General features: G+C 41.4%; 1 protein-coding gene across 2 annotated transcripts in view; it reads left to right on the top strand.

Moving 5' to 3' along the window:
• Positions 1-14,190, top strand: part of MAP3K9 (mitogen-activated protein kinase kinase kinase 9) — a 74,056-nt gene that overhangs the window by 34,953 nt on the left and 24,913 nt on the right. For both annotated transcript variants that reach the window (XM_081048446.1, XM_081048445.1), the window contains exon 3: positions 6,906-7,086. In XM_081048446.1, the coding sequence (XP_080904572.1) occupies positions 6,906-7,086 (181 nt within the window). The remainder of the gene's footprint in view (positions 1-6,905; positions 7,087-14,190) is intronic.

Here is a 14,190-nt window from a genome sequence, read left to right as displayed (position 1 = left end):
TTATACCACCTATGGGTGGTATAAAAATCAAGCTGCCCACACCTTGATTTTGGACTAGAATTCTAGCCTCCAGAACTATGAGAGAAGAAATTTGTTGTTTTAAACCACCAAATTTGTGTTGATTTCTTAAGGCAGCCCTAGGAAACTAGTACACACAGCTACATTTGTGCTGCTCTCACTCACTGTTTCAAAACTAAGCAGCTTCTTACTTAGGGATGTATATGTAGGTGGTAAAATTAGAAAGAGAAGTAAAGTAATGAATAACAGAAATCAAGATTGTGCGATGTCTAGGGAGAGGGAAGGCATGTGACAGGGAGGGACACACAGAGCTTCTAAGGGACTGGATTTTCATCTTACTTTCTTTAAACCATACATACATGTTTTATACACTCTTCTATGTGAATATACATTTGAACATAAACTTGAAAAAAAGACTAACCCAAGCAAAACACAACTCTCAAAACAGAGTTAGACTAGTTGCTTAATCTAGAAGAAGTGATGGGAATCATTTGAGTTAAACGAAGGCCTGGGGATGGGAGCCTTTGCTCCAGGGTGAGCATTTAGCAAATCATAGCCCCTTGTGCTAATGGAGATGAATAATAAATAAGAAGTCTCCATAAGATAAATCATCATTTACCATCAAGACGTACGGAACAGTCTCTGTAGTTTCTCCAAGTACTGAAAGCCTGGCCTTCAGCTAAATGACATGATCATTTCTCCCTCTGATATCCTAGCAGGAGATGGCCGTGAGGCTTTTTTAGGTGGTCTGTGTTAAATACCATTAAATTCCATAACCGCTCTAGATTCATGGGGGAGCAGGTTCACTTTCGTGCTTGTTTGCCTTATTCTTCTCTAACACTAGTAATCTTTTCTAACCTAGAAAGCAGGCATTGGGCTCAGAACTTTGACAAGTAGCAGGATCTAATGAAACGGAATAAGTTATTTTCAGTGTATTTATTTGTACAGGTTTCCTAATATTAGAATATTTCTTTTTTCCATTTAAAGTAATGAAATTAAATTTCTTCTTTAAGTAATTTTTTAAAATTCAATTTAAAGAAAAATATTAAGTAAATGGTATATAGGCAGTGTCCTGATCTGGAAATAATCAAGAATAATGTCTTTCAGTCACTGAGGTTTGGACAACCGTAACTACCTTACTGATTGTAGTGACACCTGGGTCCTTGTTGATGCCCACTTGGTCTTTGACCATGTATTCAATCTTGTCGTGTATCTTTCTGTATAGCTTGTGGAAGGTCCTTGAGGGCACAGTCACCAGCTTACCTTTACTTGTGTTCCCCTACCTCACCTGGCACTGGCTGGATGCGTTAGTCACTAGTGAACCCTGGCTGAGATGTTGGTCTTTCTCCAGTGTCATCATCCTGCCTGACATACACTTGGCTCCCCTTAGTTCCTTAGCGATCAGTAATATTGGGAAGGTGCTCCCCAATACCTGGCAACAATAGGACGGAGAAGTGAACAGCCTGAGAATGACGCCCAGAGAGCCCTTCAGTCACATAAGGGACCAGTGAGGGCTCAGTTCTTTCAGAGAGCCCAGCCCCTGTGCTTGGCTTCTGGAGTGCACATGGTGTGGGTTCCAGAAGAAAGAGAATGAGGTTTTTTTGCCCTCTAGGAGTCACATTCCATCACATTCCAGGGGAAATGATGAGACACATGAGTGCAGTAGTGGAAATGATTAAAAGAAGTAAATTGTTTTAAATCGTGTGGTATTGGTTTTGGGTACTGAAGGAATAATTCAGGAAAGGGGAGAGCAGTGAAGACAAGCTAATCAAAGACAATTTAGAGACCAGGCAGAAATTGAGATAAGCCTTAAAGGTCAGTGGGATTCCTTTCTGTCCTCTGATGGCACAGCACTTGAAGAAAGATCTGGGTTTGGATCCCATCTCCATCCCTCACTAACGTAAGCTCTTGGTGTCTGTTTCAGCATAGGTAAAATGCAGAAAATAATTGCTCCTACTGCATAGACTTGATTTAAGGATTAACTAAGGTGACGTATGTGAACTTCTTTACATGCAGCATGTAAAGAGCATCTTGTCACTGCATAGTAAGTGATTGATAATGGGTAGCTATCATTATTTCATCAACCATTTCATTTCATTGATACAGCAAAAATTTATTGCATGGTTATTATGTGTCAGGGACTGCTGGGCTTCCCACATCAATACCTTGAGTGCTGAGTCCTATGGTTTCCACTTACGTACAAGACACTTAATCATAACAGTAATAATAATAACTGTAGTGTCCTGAGTAACTATTTATGTGTCAGGCACTCTGCTAGGTGCTTCATTATTGTGTCGCCTGTAATCTTTATCTCCATTTTATAGAAGCAGGAATAGAGGGGCAGAGCATATGAAACTTGTGCAGGATCACATGGAGAGTGTCAAGCCTGGTTTTTAAATTGTCTGTTCTTTTTCCTTTTCCCTACTGACTCTTATTACTGTCAGTCTAAACCCATTATGTCCCAAACTGATCTTGGCTTCCTCAAATGGGCTTTGTGTCAACTTCTCACCAAAGGTCACCACCATTCTACTTGTCAACCATGTCTGAAAGGCTGAAGACCTGTCTCTTCTCCAGCAAGTCCCTTTATATGGTTAATCACTAGGTTTTTTAGTTCAAATGCATCTTTTCCTCTCTCCTCCCTTACCCTCGCCAGGGCCCACTGACTTGGGCCTGGGCTTGTTACAGCATTTGTTCCACTGCCCGACACATGAGAGGTGAGGTTTCCACAATACATTTTCATGGAATTCACCAGATTTTGATAAAATATTCTTAAATTTTCCAAGAAGGAAAGCACAATAATTTGTTATTTCTGCAGCCGTTTGTCAGTGGTAGAAGCTTGGAATGGGCTCACCACAGTGATACAGATAAGTAAGCTTCTGTGAGTATAACCTTTCTCTCCCACCCGGGAAAGCATGTGGGAGAGAATTGTGTTCCACTTTGTTTTAAAAAGTAAATCTTTTCCCTTTAACATATGGTATTGGGACAGCTGGATATCCAAATGCAGAAAAATGAAATTGGATGCCTTTTTCATGCAATATACAAAAATTAACCAAGGATGGATGAGTGACTTACATATGAGTATTACAGCTGAAACCATACAACTCTTAGAAGAAAACAGAGGCAAATATAAATCTTCATGAACTTGGATTTGGTAATGGATTCTTTGATAGTATGCCAAAACTATGAGCAACAAAAGAAAAAAATAGATAAAGTGGACTTCATCTAAATTAAAAACTTGTGCATCAAAGGACATTATCATGTAAGTGAAAAGATAGCCTACAGAAAGGAAAAAATATTTGTAAATCATCTATTTGATAAGTGTCTAGTATCCAGAATATATAAAGAACTCTTATAACTCAAAACAAAAAGACAAACAACAAATAGACAGTTCTCCAAAGAAGACACACAAATGACCAACAAGGGCATGAAAAGATGCTCAACGTCATTAATCACTAGGGAAATGGAAGTCAGAATCACAATGAGATACCGTTTCATATCCACTAGATGGCTACCCCAAAAAAAGAAAAGAAAAAGGAAAATAAGTAAGGTAAAGATTGGAGAATGGAACCCTTATATATTGCTGATGGGAATTTTCAACTCCTGTGGAAAACAGTTTGGCAATTCCTCAAAAAGTTAAACATTGGATCACCACATAACCTCATAATTCCATTCCTAGGTATACACCCCAAAGAATTGAAAACAGGTACTCAAAATATGTACACACATGTTCATAGCAGCACTATTCATAATAACCAAAAGATGGAAACAACCCAAATGTCTTATGAATGGACAGATGGATAAACAAATTGTTGCGTATACATATAATGCAATATTATTCATCCATAAAAAGGAATGAAATACTGATACAAGCTATAATGTGAATGAACGTTGAAAACATGCTAAGTGCAATAACCAGATGTGTAACATATTATGTAATTCCATTTATATGAAATATCCAGAATAGGAAAATCCACAGAGATAGAAAGGGGTGATTGGTAGTTGCCAGGGCCTGGGAGGAGGACAGAATGGGAAATGACTGCTTAATGGGTGTGGGGTTTCCTTATAAGGGTGATGAAAATATTTTGGAACAAGGCAGAGGTGGTGGTTGTACAACACATTATGACTGTACTAAATGCCACCGAATTCTTCACTTTAAAATGGTTAGCTTTATGTTATGTGAATTTCATCTCAATAAAAAATCTACAAGAAAAGTAAAACTTTCACAAACTTAATTACCATAATTATTAATAGTAATAAGTGCTTAGTTGATACCAGTATGTCAGGACACCATTATTGAGAATCATTGGCTGTAGCCATCTGCCAGGATTACTAGCTGGCTTCTGATTACAACCTTCCCTCTTGGCTGAGGACAGGACCCCAGGCCAGAGATTTCTAACTCTGATGCCTTCAGGGGCCCAGCCTATTGGGATAAATATTTGAGGTCAGCTGGGTGTAAGGCGGCAGAGGGTAGTTAGTGAGGATTAGGTGGCACTGGGCTGGACCTGCACAATATAAAGGCAATCAGATTCAGCCAGACTGACCTTGGACATATTCTTGCCTCATCGCCATCATTCCGCCATCCCTTTTAAGCCATCTGACAGACTAGTCTATTTTAAAAATCATCTTCAATATGTCATTCAGTTGCTAAACTATTTTTTATAACAGAATGTAAACTTCTGTGCTTCCCCTTCTGTGTACAAATCCTGTGTACAGAACTCTGAATTCCAGGTGGTTCAGTATCTGGCTCATAAGAGGTGCTTGTACCGCGCCTTCAGAACCTGAGGAAGCTCAGCTGGTTCCATATGTACCATGAAACTTACCCTCCTGCCCATTGTACCTTGTCTCAGCCACCCTGAAGTTTGGGGTAACTGGACTGAACCCAACTGGCTATGTAGGCTATCACCATGTTTTCCCTGAATCTTTGGTTTAAGAATGGCTCAGAGAGAAATGGTAGCAGCTGATGGCCCCCTCTGTAGAGGAAACGGTGGGCTACTTTAGTGTCTCTTTCCTTTAGTGTCAACAACCTGAGTGCATATTTGTCCTTTGTCTCTGCTTGAGAAGAGGAGAGAGACATAGAAGAATCTGGAAAGATTTTTGTTATTAGATGAGATAAAGTTTGTTTGTTTGTTTTTAATCCACCCAAGTGTTCAGAGGCCTGGACCCATCCAGGATGCTGGAGGCTGGGAGTCGGGATGGGTGTGTCAGGGGCGTGTGGTATAGGGGAAGGAGACTTAGTTCCTTAGATCTAGGGAGTGGCTGGCACTGTTTTCTTTTGTGCCTCCAGCTCTGTAGCTGCTTGTAATCCCTCTTTACTGATGATTTTCTGAGAAGCACATAGGACATAGAGATCTTTGACCCACATCCTTCAATATGGTAACAATTCAGTGGACAGGTGGGGGGTGGACAGGAAAAGTACAGTTGTGTGACTTGAGGGACCTGCCTAAGGCCCTTGCACTAACCCCCGCCCCCGCTTTCTGAATGGCAGAAAATCTTGCTTTCCTGAAAATCCTGTGTACAGAACTCTGAATTCCAGGTGGTTCAGTATCTGGCTCATAAGAGGTTGTGCTTGTACCGCGCCTTCTGAACCATCCCACTTGTGAAAATGGAGGCTTGGCTTCCACGGATCCAAGGAGCTCACTAGCTACCCACATAGGCACAGTTTCTTGGCTTATCTTACAGGACTTTAGTCAATTAGCTTTTTTGTTCTTTTTGGGGAGATTGCCTCCCACAAGGGCACACTTATCGCTGGAACCATCCTATAGGTGAGGTGATTTTCTCAGCTGCTGTCCTAGGAAAGCCAAAATGGCTCCCACATTTCGGTGCTATGATGTTAGAAGTTGGGAGACAGGACCCAGAGTATAACTAGTTCAGTGCACTAGCACAGTTCCTCCTTCCTGGACCCTGTTCACAGAGAACATATGTGGGCCCTCTGACCCTATCAGCCAGTTCTCCATGGGTAGGGGCGAGTTCCTGGGTTAAGGGGAAATCTCTGTGCCCAGAAATGTATTTTCTTAAGAGCTTAAGTAAAGTAACTTGGATTGGTTCATAGAAACTCTTCAGATACTGAAATCTTGAAAATCCAACGTGTACGTCCATTCTTTGTGGTCTACGAGAGGTTATAGTCCAGGGGTACCCTGGCAACAGGAAGCCCAAGTAGCTGCTCGTCAGAATGGTCAGCTTATGTGACTTGAGGGACCTGTACAGTTCTGACATCACATGCAGCTCCTTTTATGGGCTGTGTGGTATAAAGGTTAAGAGAGAGGCTCTTGAATCAGGCTGCCTGGGTTTCAGTCTTGGCTTATTACCGTGTTTCCCCGAAAATAAGACCTAGCCGGGCAATCAGCTCTAATGTGTCTTTTGGAGCAAAAATTAATATAAGACCCGGTATTGTATTGTATTGTATTGTATTGTATTGTATTGTATTGTATTGTATTGTATTATATTGTACCTGGTCTTATATTATATAAGACCCGGTCTTATAGTAAAATAAGACTGGCTCTTATATTAATTTTTGCTTCAAAAGACACATTAGAGCTGATTGTCTGGCTAGGTCTTATTTTCAGGGAAACACGGTAGTTGCATGGCCTTGGAAAATGTATTTAATGGTGCTGTAACTCAGTTTCCTCATCTATAAAACAGAGATGGCAATAGTACCTATCACATAAGCCTGTTCTGAGGGTAAGAGATAATGTCTATATAAGGGTTGGTACAAAAATGGATGTATTGTATATGTTTAAGAAATGATGGTTCCTAGCATCATTCCATGGTAGCTTCATGGTGGAGCCTGCAGGAGAAGCCAGCAGATGGCAGGAGGGCTCTGTATTGGGGGGTTTCCTTGTGATTAATGCAGATTCTCTGGTTTCTTCTGTATCCCTTCCCTTGCCCAGTATTGATCCTCCAGAAGGTGGAGAATGGAGACCTGAGCAACAAGATTCTGAAGATCACTGATTTTGGCCTGGCTCGGGAATGGCACCGAACCACCAAGATGAGCGCAGCAGGGACATATGCGTGGATGGCACCCGAAGTCATTCGTGCCTCCATGTTTTCCAAGGGCAGTGACGTGTGGAGGTAAGGGCCACAGGTACAGCGTCAGTGTTCCCCAGGTCTGTTTTGGCTGCACACATACTTCCGGACTTGGAGAACTGAAGTTGCATAGACTCCCAGGCACCCCAGCTAGGTATAAGTGACCCCTTTATAGCAATCTACCCTAATTCCCAGGGGACAGTTTCCAATACCTTCATCTACCAGCAATTCCTCCAGTGCTGTGGCAGGTACCACCTCTATGCAGACCCCTTTGTGTTGGTGATTCTTCCTAGGGGAGATCAGTAGATGCCAGGGGCAATGTGTACTCCGACTGTAGGGTGGTGAGGGCACTCAGTCACTCCTGCAGACCTTCCTCAGGGTCACCTTGGCTGGCTTCGCAACAGTGGCTGTTACTGCTGGACTTGTCCTCACTGTAAGCTCTTGGGCCAATAAGTATTCTTTGTGCTCTTTTTTCCTGGTGGACTGGAAAGTATCCTTGCCAGTTACCAGTTAACCTTTTAATCAAGGCTGTGTCTATCTGTTGAATATTGATAAAGAAATGGAAAAAGACAGATCCCCAGCATGCACCCAGAACTGCAGAGTCACTGATTAGACCAGCCATCCCCCTAACAATTATCAGCTCAAGAGGTCACAAGGCTATGTGTCTAAGAATCGTGTCCCCACTGAGGGGAGGATGAGGATGAGCGTCCACAGTGTCTGCATCGTCATGGCTGAGACAGTGACATCCTCGTGGTATGCGAAAGGAAGGCCTATAAGTTATCGTTGTACTTCAGTCTATGAAATTGTTGTTCCCTCATGTGTTGTAAAGTGAGTTTGTGTGTGCATATGTGTGTGTGTGTTTTAAACGAAAGCTATATTGAGATACTATTTATATACCATAAAATTTACCCTTTAAATAGTATAAGTCAACGGTTTTTAGTAAATTTACAAAGCTTTATACCAATCACCGTTTTTATTAGTTTCCTAGTGCTGCTTTAATAAATTACCTCAAACCTGGTGGCTTATAGTCCAGGGGCCAGAAATCTAAAATTAGTGTCAGCAGGTCCACACTCCCTCCAGAGACTCTAGGGGAGATTCTGTTGCAAATAAGATTCTGAGTCTTGAGACATGGATATAATTTTTTACGGCCACAATTCAACTCAGTACAACCAGTATCTATTTCCAGAACATTTTTATTATCCAAAAAAGAAACTTTATACCTATTAGCAGTCATTCCCTAATCTGCCCTGGCAACCATTGATTTACTTTCTGTCTCTATAGGTTTGGCTATTCTGGACATTTCTTACAAATGGGATCATATACTACGTGGTCTTTTGTGACTGGCTTCTTTCATTTAGCATAATATTCTCAAGGTTTATCCATGTTGTAGCATGTGTCAGAACTTCACTTCTTTTTATAGCTGAATAATATTCCATTTATGGACATACCACAATTTGTTTATTCATTATTTTTCAGCTGATGGACATTTGGGTTGTTTTCACTTTTTGGCTATTATGAACAAGGCTGCTGTGGACATTTGTGTACAAGCTTTTGTGGGAACATATGTTATCAGTTCTCTTGGGTATATACCTAGGAGTGGAATTGCTGAGTCACGTGTTAATTCTATGTTTAACTATTTGAGGACCCGCCAAAGAGTTTTTCACCTTGGCCGCACCATTTTACAGTCCCAATAGCAACATATGAGGGTTTCAATTTCTCCACGTACTGTCAACACTAGTTATTGTCTGTTTTTTTGAGTCTAGCCATCTTAATAGATATTAAGTGGTATTTCATTATTGTTTTGATTTGTATTTCCCTAATGACTAATAATGTTGAGCATCTTTTCATGTGCTTATTGGCCATTTTTATATCTTCTGGATAAATGTCGATTCAAATCCTTTGCCATTTAAAAAATTGGGATAGATGTCTTTTTATTTTCATGTTGAAAGACTTCTTTATACATTCTGGATACAAGTCCCTTGTATCCTAAGGGATATATATATATCTTGTGTTCCAAGATACATGATTTGCAAAATTTTTTCCCCCATTTTGTGGGTTTTCTTTTCATTTTCTTCATGGTACCCTTTGAAACACAAACATTTTTAATTTTGATGAAGTCCAATGTATTTTTCTCTTTGATTGTTTGTGCTTTGGTGTCATACCTAAGAAACTATTGCCTAAGCCAAAGTTATGAAGATTTATACCTATGGTTTCTTCTAAGAGTTTTATAACCTTAACTCTTATATTTAGGTCTCTGTCCCAATCTGAGTTAGTTTTTGTATATGATATGAGGTGGGGTCCAACTTCATTCTTTTGCATATGGCTATTTGTCCCAGTACCATTTGTTGAAAAGGCTGTTCTTCCAAAGTAAACTACTTTGTCATACTTGTCAAAAGCAATTTACCAAAAATGTAACTGTTTTCTTCTGGACTCTCAATTCTACTCTATTAATCTAAGTGTCTACCGTTATATCATTATACCCTTATACCCTGTTTTAATTACTGTAGTTTTATAGGAAGTGTGAGTTCTCCATCTTTATTCTTCTTTTTAAAGATTATTTTGGCTATTCTGGATCCCTTGCATTCCCATATGAATTTTAGGATCATTTTGTCAATTTCTGCAAAATAGGCAGCTGAGATTTGGATAGGGATTGTGTTAAATCTGTAAATCACAGATTTGGAGAGTCTTACTATCTTAAGCCTTTCAATCTATGAAAATGGGATATCTTTCCATTTATTTAGGCCTCCTTTAATTTCTTTCAGTGATGTTTTGTAGCTTCTGTATATTGAATCTTATTTTATTACACATTAATTGCAAGGCGAAGTAGCTATTGTGAAGAAAATCGTTTTCCTTTACTTAAAGTAACTGACCAGATCTCATTGGGTTGACCTATATACTGATACTCAACTGGTTTTGACCTACAAAAATAGCAATTTCATATGTATCAACCTAATACTTTCATTGCTTGACCATAGACTAATGAGATTAGTTAATATTATATATATATAGTTAATATTATATACAATAGTTAATATATAATATTAAGTATTATATATTAACGAAGCTAATGTTATATATTAACTAAGCTAAGTTGCTATTGCAAAGAGCCTACAGATGTGGCTTAAATAACATAGAAGTGTATTTCTTTTATAAGGGGTAGGCCAGCCAGTCCAAACTGGAGGGGCAGTTGTGCCCTTTGAGATCATTCAGGAACCGAGGTTCTTTCAGCGTCCCTCAGTGCATTGTTTTCGTTTAAATGGTTGCAACTGAGTGTCTGTTACTTCTGCATTTGCTCTGCAGAAAAGGGGAAAGAGAGTTTCCTCATGGCAAGCAGCTTGTCTTTAATTTGGAGACGACCCAGAAGTGATGCACATCTCCTCTGTGCACTCCCCATTGCCTGCTCTAGGTCATGTAGGCACGCCTGGCTCCCAGAGAAGTAGACAGATGTAGGCTCTAGTTGGACAACTGTGTGCCCAGCGAAAACTCTTAGAAAACTATAGAAGAAGGATAAAATGGATTTGGGGGAACAACCAACCGCTTGCCACATTCAACTTCATCTTTCCTTTCTTCATGGGAAAGCATGACTTCACAGTAACATGATTGTTTTCTACGTTCTATATTCCTGCTAGCCTCTTCCTCCAGGTTGGCCCTGAAATCATTCAGGTTTTGTTGTCACATATTCCAAAGGTTTCTGCTACTATAGTGATTTGGGCAGAGTTGACTCTGGTATCCAAGTACATTCTTAGTGGGAGGGGAAAGCCCAAATGCCTCATGGGGGATCTTCTCATAGTGATAGAAATGGCAGGCAAGGAAGGGTGAGGCCATTGCAGGGCTGTGTCCATCATGGAAGGAACAAGGAAGGGCCTTTCAACTTTTATCCAAAGTGTCCTTGTTCCAAGACTAACCTGCAGGTTTTGCCCTCCAGCCACAGATCCTGAAAGCAGGCTTGAGGAGCCTGTGGTGAGAGGCATCTGATGAAGTAATTCTGCTGTCTGAAGGGACTGGCTCGGAGGTAAACTCCAAATCAACAGCACTTTGGATGAGGTGTCTTGGAATTTGTCACATAGTCTACTGTGCCAGTTGGTCTCTATTTTAAAATTGTTCCTGCGACTTAAGCCTCCTAACTCAGCTTGGTTGATGAATGTCATTTGAAAACATGTATCACCCCCTTCCGTTCCAGCTTTCTTAACTTCCATGTTGCAACAATTCTTTCTAGGACATAATCTATTAAACCCGTTAAATGGGACTTTCATCCCTCCCTCCTCAAGCCTAAGTGGCTCAAATGATCTTGCACTTTTACAACAAGAAATCATGTATCCATTGCTCTACGTACAATAGTACAATCCACATACACTGGTAACAGTATTTCCTGCCTACAAATGCTTACAGGCTAGGCTGTATGCTGAATGCTGTCCATCTTTTATTTCATTTGCCTGTTGTGTGTGGGATGAAATGGAGGCATTTTATTGATCACTTTAAAAATTACAGTAGTAAAACATGTTCACTATAGAAAAATTAGAAGATACGTATAAACAAAAAAAGAAAAAGTTACGCATAACCCCCTTCTAAAGATAACCTACATTGATATTTTGGTGCATTTATGCCTGTATGCTCATCCACCCATTCCTTAAAATGGGATCATTCTGTTTTGTAAGCTGCTTTATTTTTTTTAAGGAGGGCGCAGCTCACCATGGCCCAGGCGGGGATCGAACTGGCAACTATGGTGTGATTAGCACCATGCTCTAACCAACTGAGCTAACCAGCCACCCCTGTAAGCTACTTTTAAAACATAATACAGCACGAGCATATTACCCCATCAATAAATATTTATTATGTCAATAAATATATTAATGTATATATTACATATGTATGTTAAGAAGTGTCATCATTTTGAGTTAGGGTCTGGTTAACAACAAGAATTATACATTACCATTTAAAAGTGTTTTTACATATGATATAGTTCATTTGTCTTTGGGGTCACAACTGGTTACCAAGTGTAGGAACCCATTCAAGGGTCACTGTCTCCTTTCAGAGTGTGGACCCCTGAGGTAGTCTTAGAGACAACGCAGGTTAATAAGAAAAACAGTCCTGGTCCAGCACAGGTGCAGAATTGCCATGCCTTTGGTTGGGAAGGATTGCTCTCCACTCTGATGCTTTTCTTTACTTTGAAAAGAAGAAAACACCCCTCCCCCACCTCTGATCAAATGGTGGGAAGGATTACCACGCCTCTGGTGGTGGCTAATTATTGACACAAGGGTGAATTCTCCCAGGGTTCCGGCCTTGGCTCTGAGGATGGGGAGTCATTGGCAGCACTGTGGGAGCTGATGGTTCTCTGTGGGGGAAGGGACTCCGTGGCAATGTTTTAGCTGAGCTAGTACTTCCAGGCTGCTTGTAAATGGTCTTGAAAGAACCTCTTGACCTTTTCAGTCCTGGGAGGGCAACAAAGTAGGCTAAATCTGAGGTAAATCGGTAGGCTTCTGCCCACCTCTCCCTACAGCTCAGACCCGTCTAACTCGTATTTCTCCATTTCCTTTCCTGGATTCTATTCCTGCGAAAGAAATAGCAAGACTTCATTTATATCACCCACCTTCTGTTACAAAAATAAAGAGGAACATTGGCAGAGAAAAACTTTGCCTGGTTTAGTCATCCCCAGAAAGGCTTCTTACCTGAATGCTTGTGTCCCTCGGCAAGGCTCTCACCAGCCATGGTGGGCTCTCCCTAACTCTCACCAGACACTTTCTCATTGCAGGTCCTTTCCAAGGGGAAACACACTGTTTACTAGCCATAGATGGTCATTTCTGGATGAGCAGTAGTTGTTATTTTTCCCTTGCAGCTATTCTGTGAGGTTGGTGTAGGGTTGGCTGTTTTTGTTGTACAGATGAGGAAACTGATGTTTGAAGAAATGAACTTGCTCTCCCAAGGTCACATGGCTGGTCACTGGTAAAGCAGGCATTTGACTCAAGTTTGTCTAAATCTTTCTTGAGCAGCAATTCCCCCCACCCCCACCCTCACCCCTGCCCCCACTTGAGCATCAGCTCTCCCTCCCATTTCACTTAGTTGTAGAGCCCTTCAAATGGAATGGAATGCTGACAAACAAAGAAACAAGCCAGGTATGAGCAGATCTGCCCTTGTTGAAGCTGGGAGGGGTAGAGTCCCTGGCTCCTCCCTCTCCCAGGTGGTCTGAGACATCTCCATGGGCCACTTTGGGTTCCCTGTGAAAACCACCACAGAGGGGATGCCAGGACACAAATAGGACACATACTTGGATCTTGAAAACACTCTAGTATTTTTCCAGGTTAGGGTTCAGACACCAGTTGTCTTTGCCTGGATGGGAGAAAGGAGTTCTTTGGGTTTCTGTTCCTCAGGGTGGAGATTGGCAGTAGAGCCAAGAGCAGACAACTGAAGATGAAAGTGGCTCTAACCTAGGAATCTAGTCAGCAGTGCTGAGAGTTCCTAGAGGCCACTTGGTAGAAGCTGCGAAGCATGACCAGTGCCTGGGTGAGTCACATTAAAGGCTTGGCAGGAAGTACAATAATGCAATTGTTGCTGGTCTTCAGGGCTTATTCTAGGGTACCCAGTGCAGTCTGCAGGACCATCTGACCAAGCACTCACTCCCACACTCATCCACAAGCTCACTCACCATGAGTGTCTACTGTGTACATAAGTCTAGGCAAGGTCCTGAGAATGTAAATTAAAAACTATTATCCCTGCCCTCTAGGAGCCCATAGGCTGGTAAACAAACAACTACAATACCTGACAACCCAAACAAAGGCTGAGTAACACCGGGGTGTCAGGGAAGGCTTCCTAAAATATCCAATTGTTCCCATCGGTCTCAGTCTAAAATCCAACTCCTTGTCTAGACAAGACAAGACTCGGAATTGTCTACCAGGCTTCCTTCTGTCAAGATAAGGAAAGAAAGCAATCGTATTTGGAGGGGTTACTGGGATAAAGCCATTGTCCAAGGAGACTGGCCAGGCCACTTGGAGGGTACATCCAGGGATCCGCCAGGCTGCCCTGGCACATTGGTTGGCACGTTACTGCTCTTTGGAGACATGCCAAGCCAGTTGGGCTTCTTTGACAGCAAATTCATGCCCTTGTACATGCTGATCTCTGTCTCTGGAGCACTGGCTGTTCACTCAGCAGTCAAGG

The sequence above is a fragment of the Rhinolophus hipposideros genome (genome assembly GCF_964194185.1).
Source record: "Rhinolophus hipposideros genome assembly, chromosome: 5".
NCBI lineage: Eukaryota > Metazoa > Chordata > Mammalia > Chiroptera > Rhinolophidae > Rhinolophus > Rhinolophus hipposideros.
The sequence above is the reverse complement of the archived record's forward strand: the minus strand, read 5'-3'. Positions and strand labels throughout refer to the sequence as shown.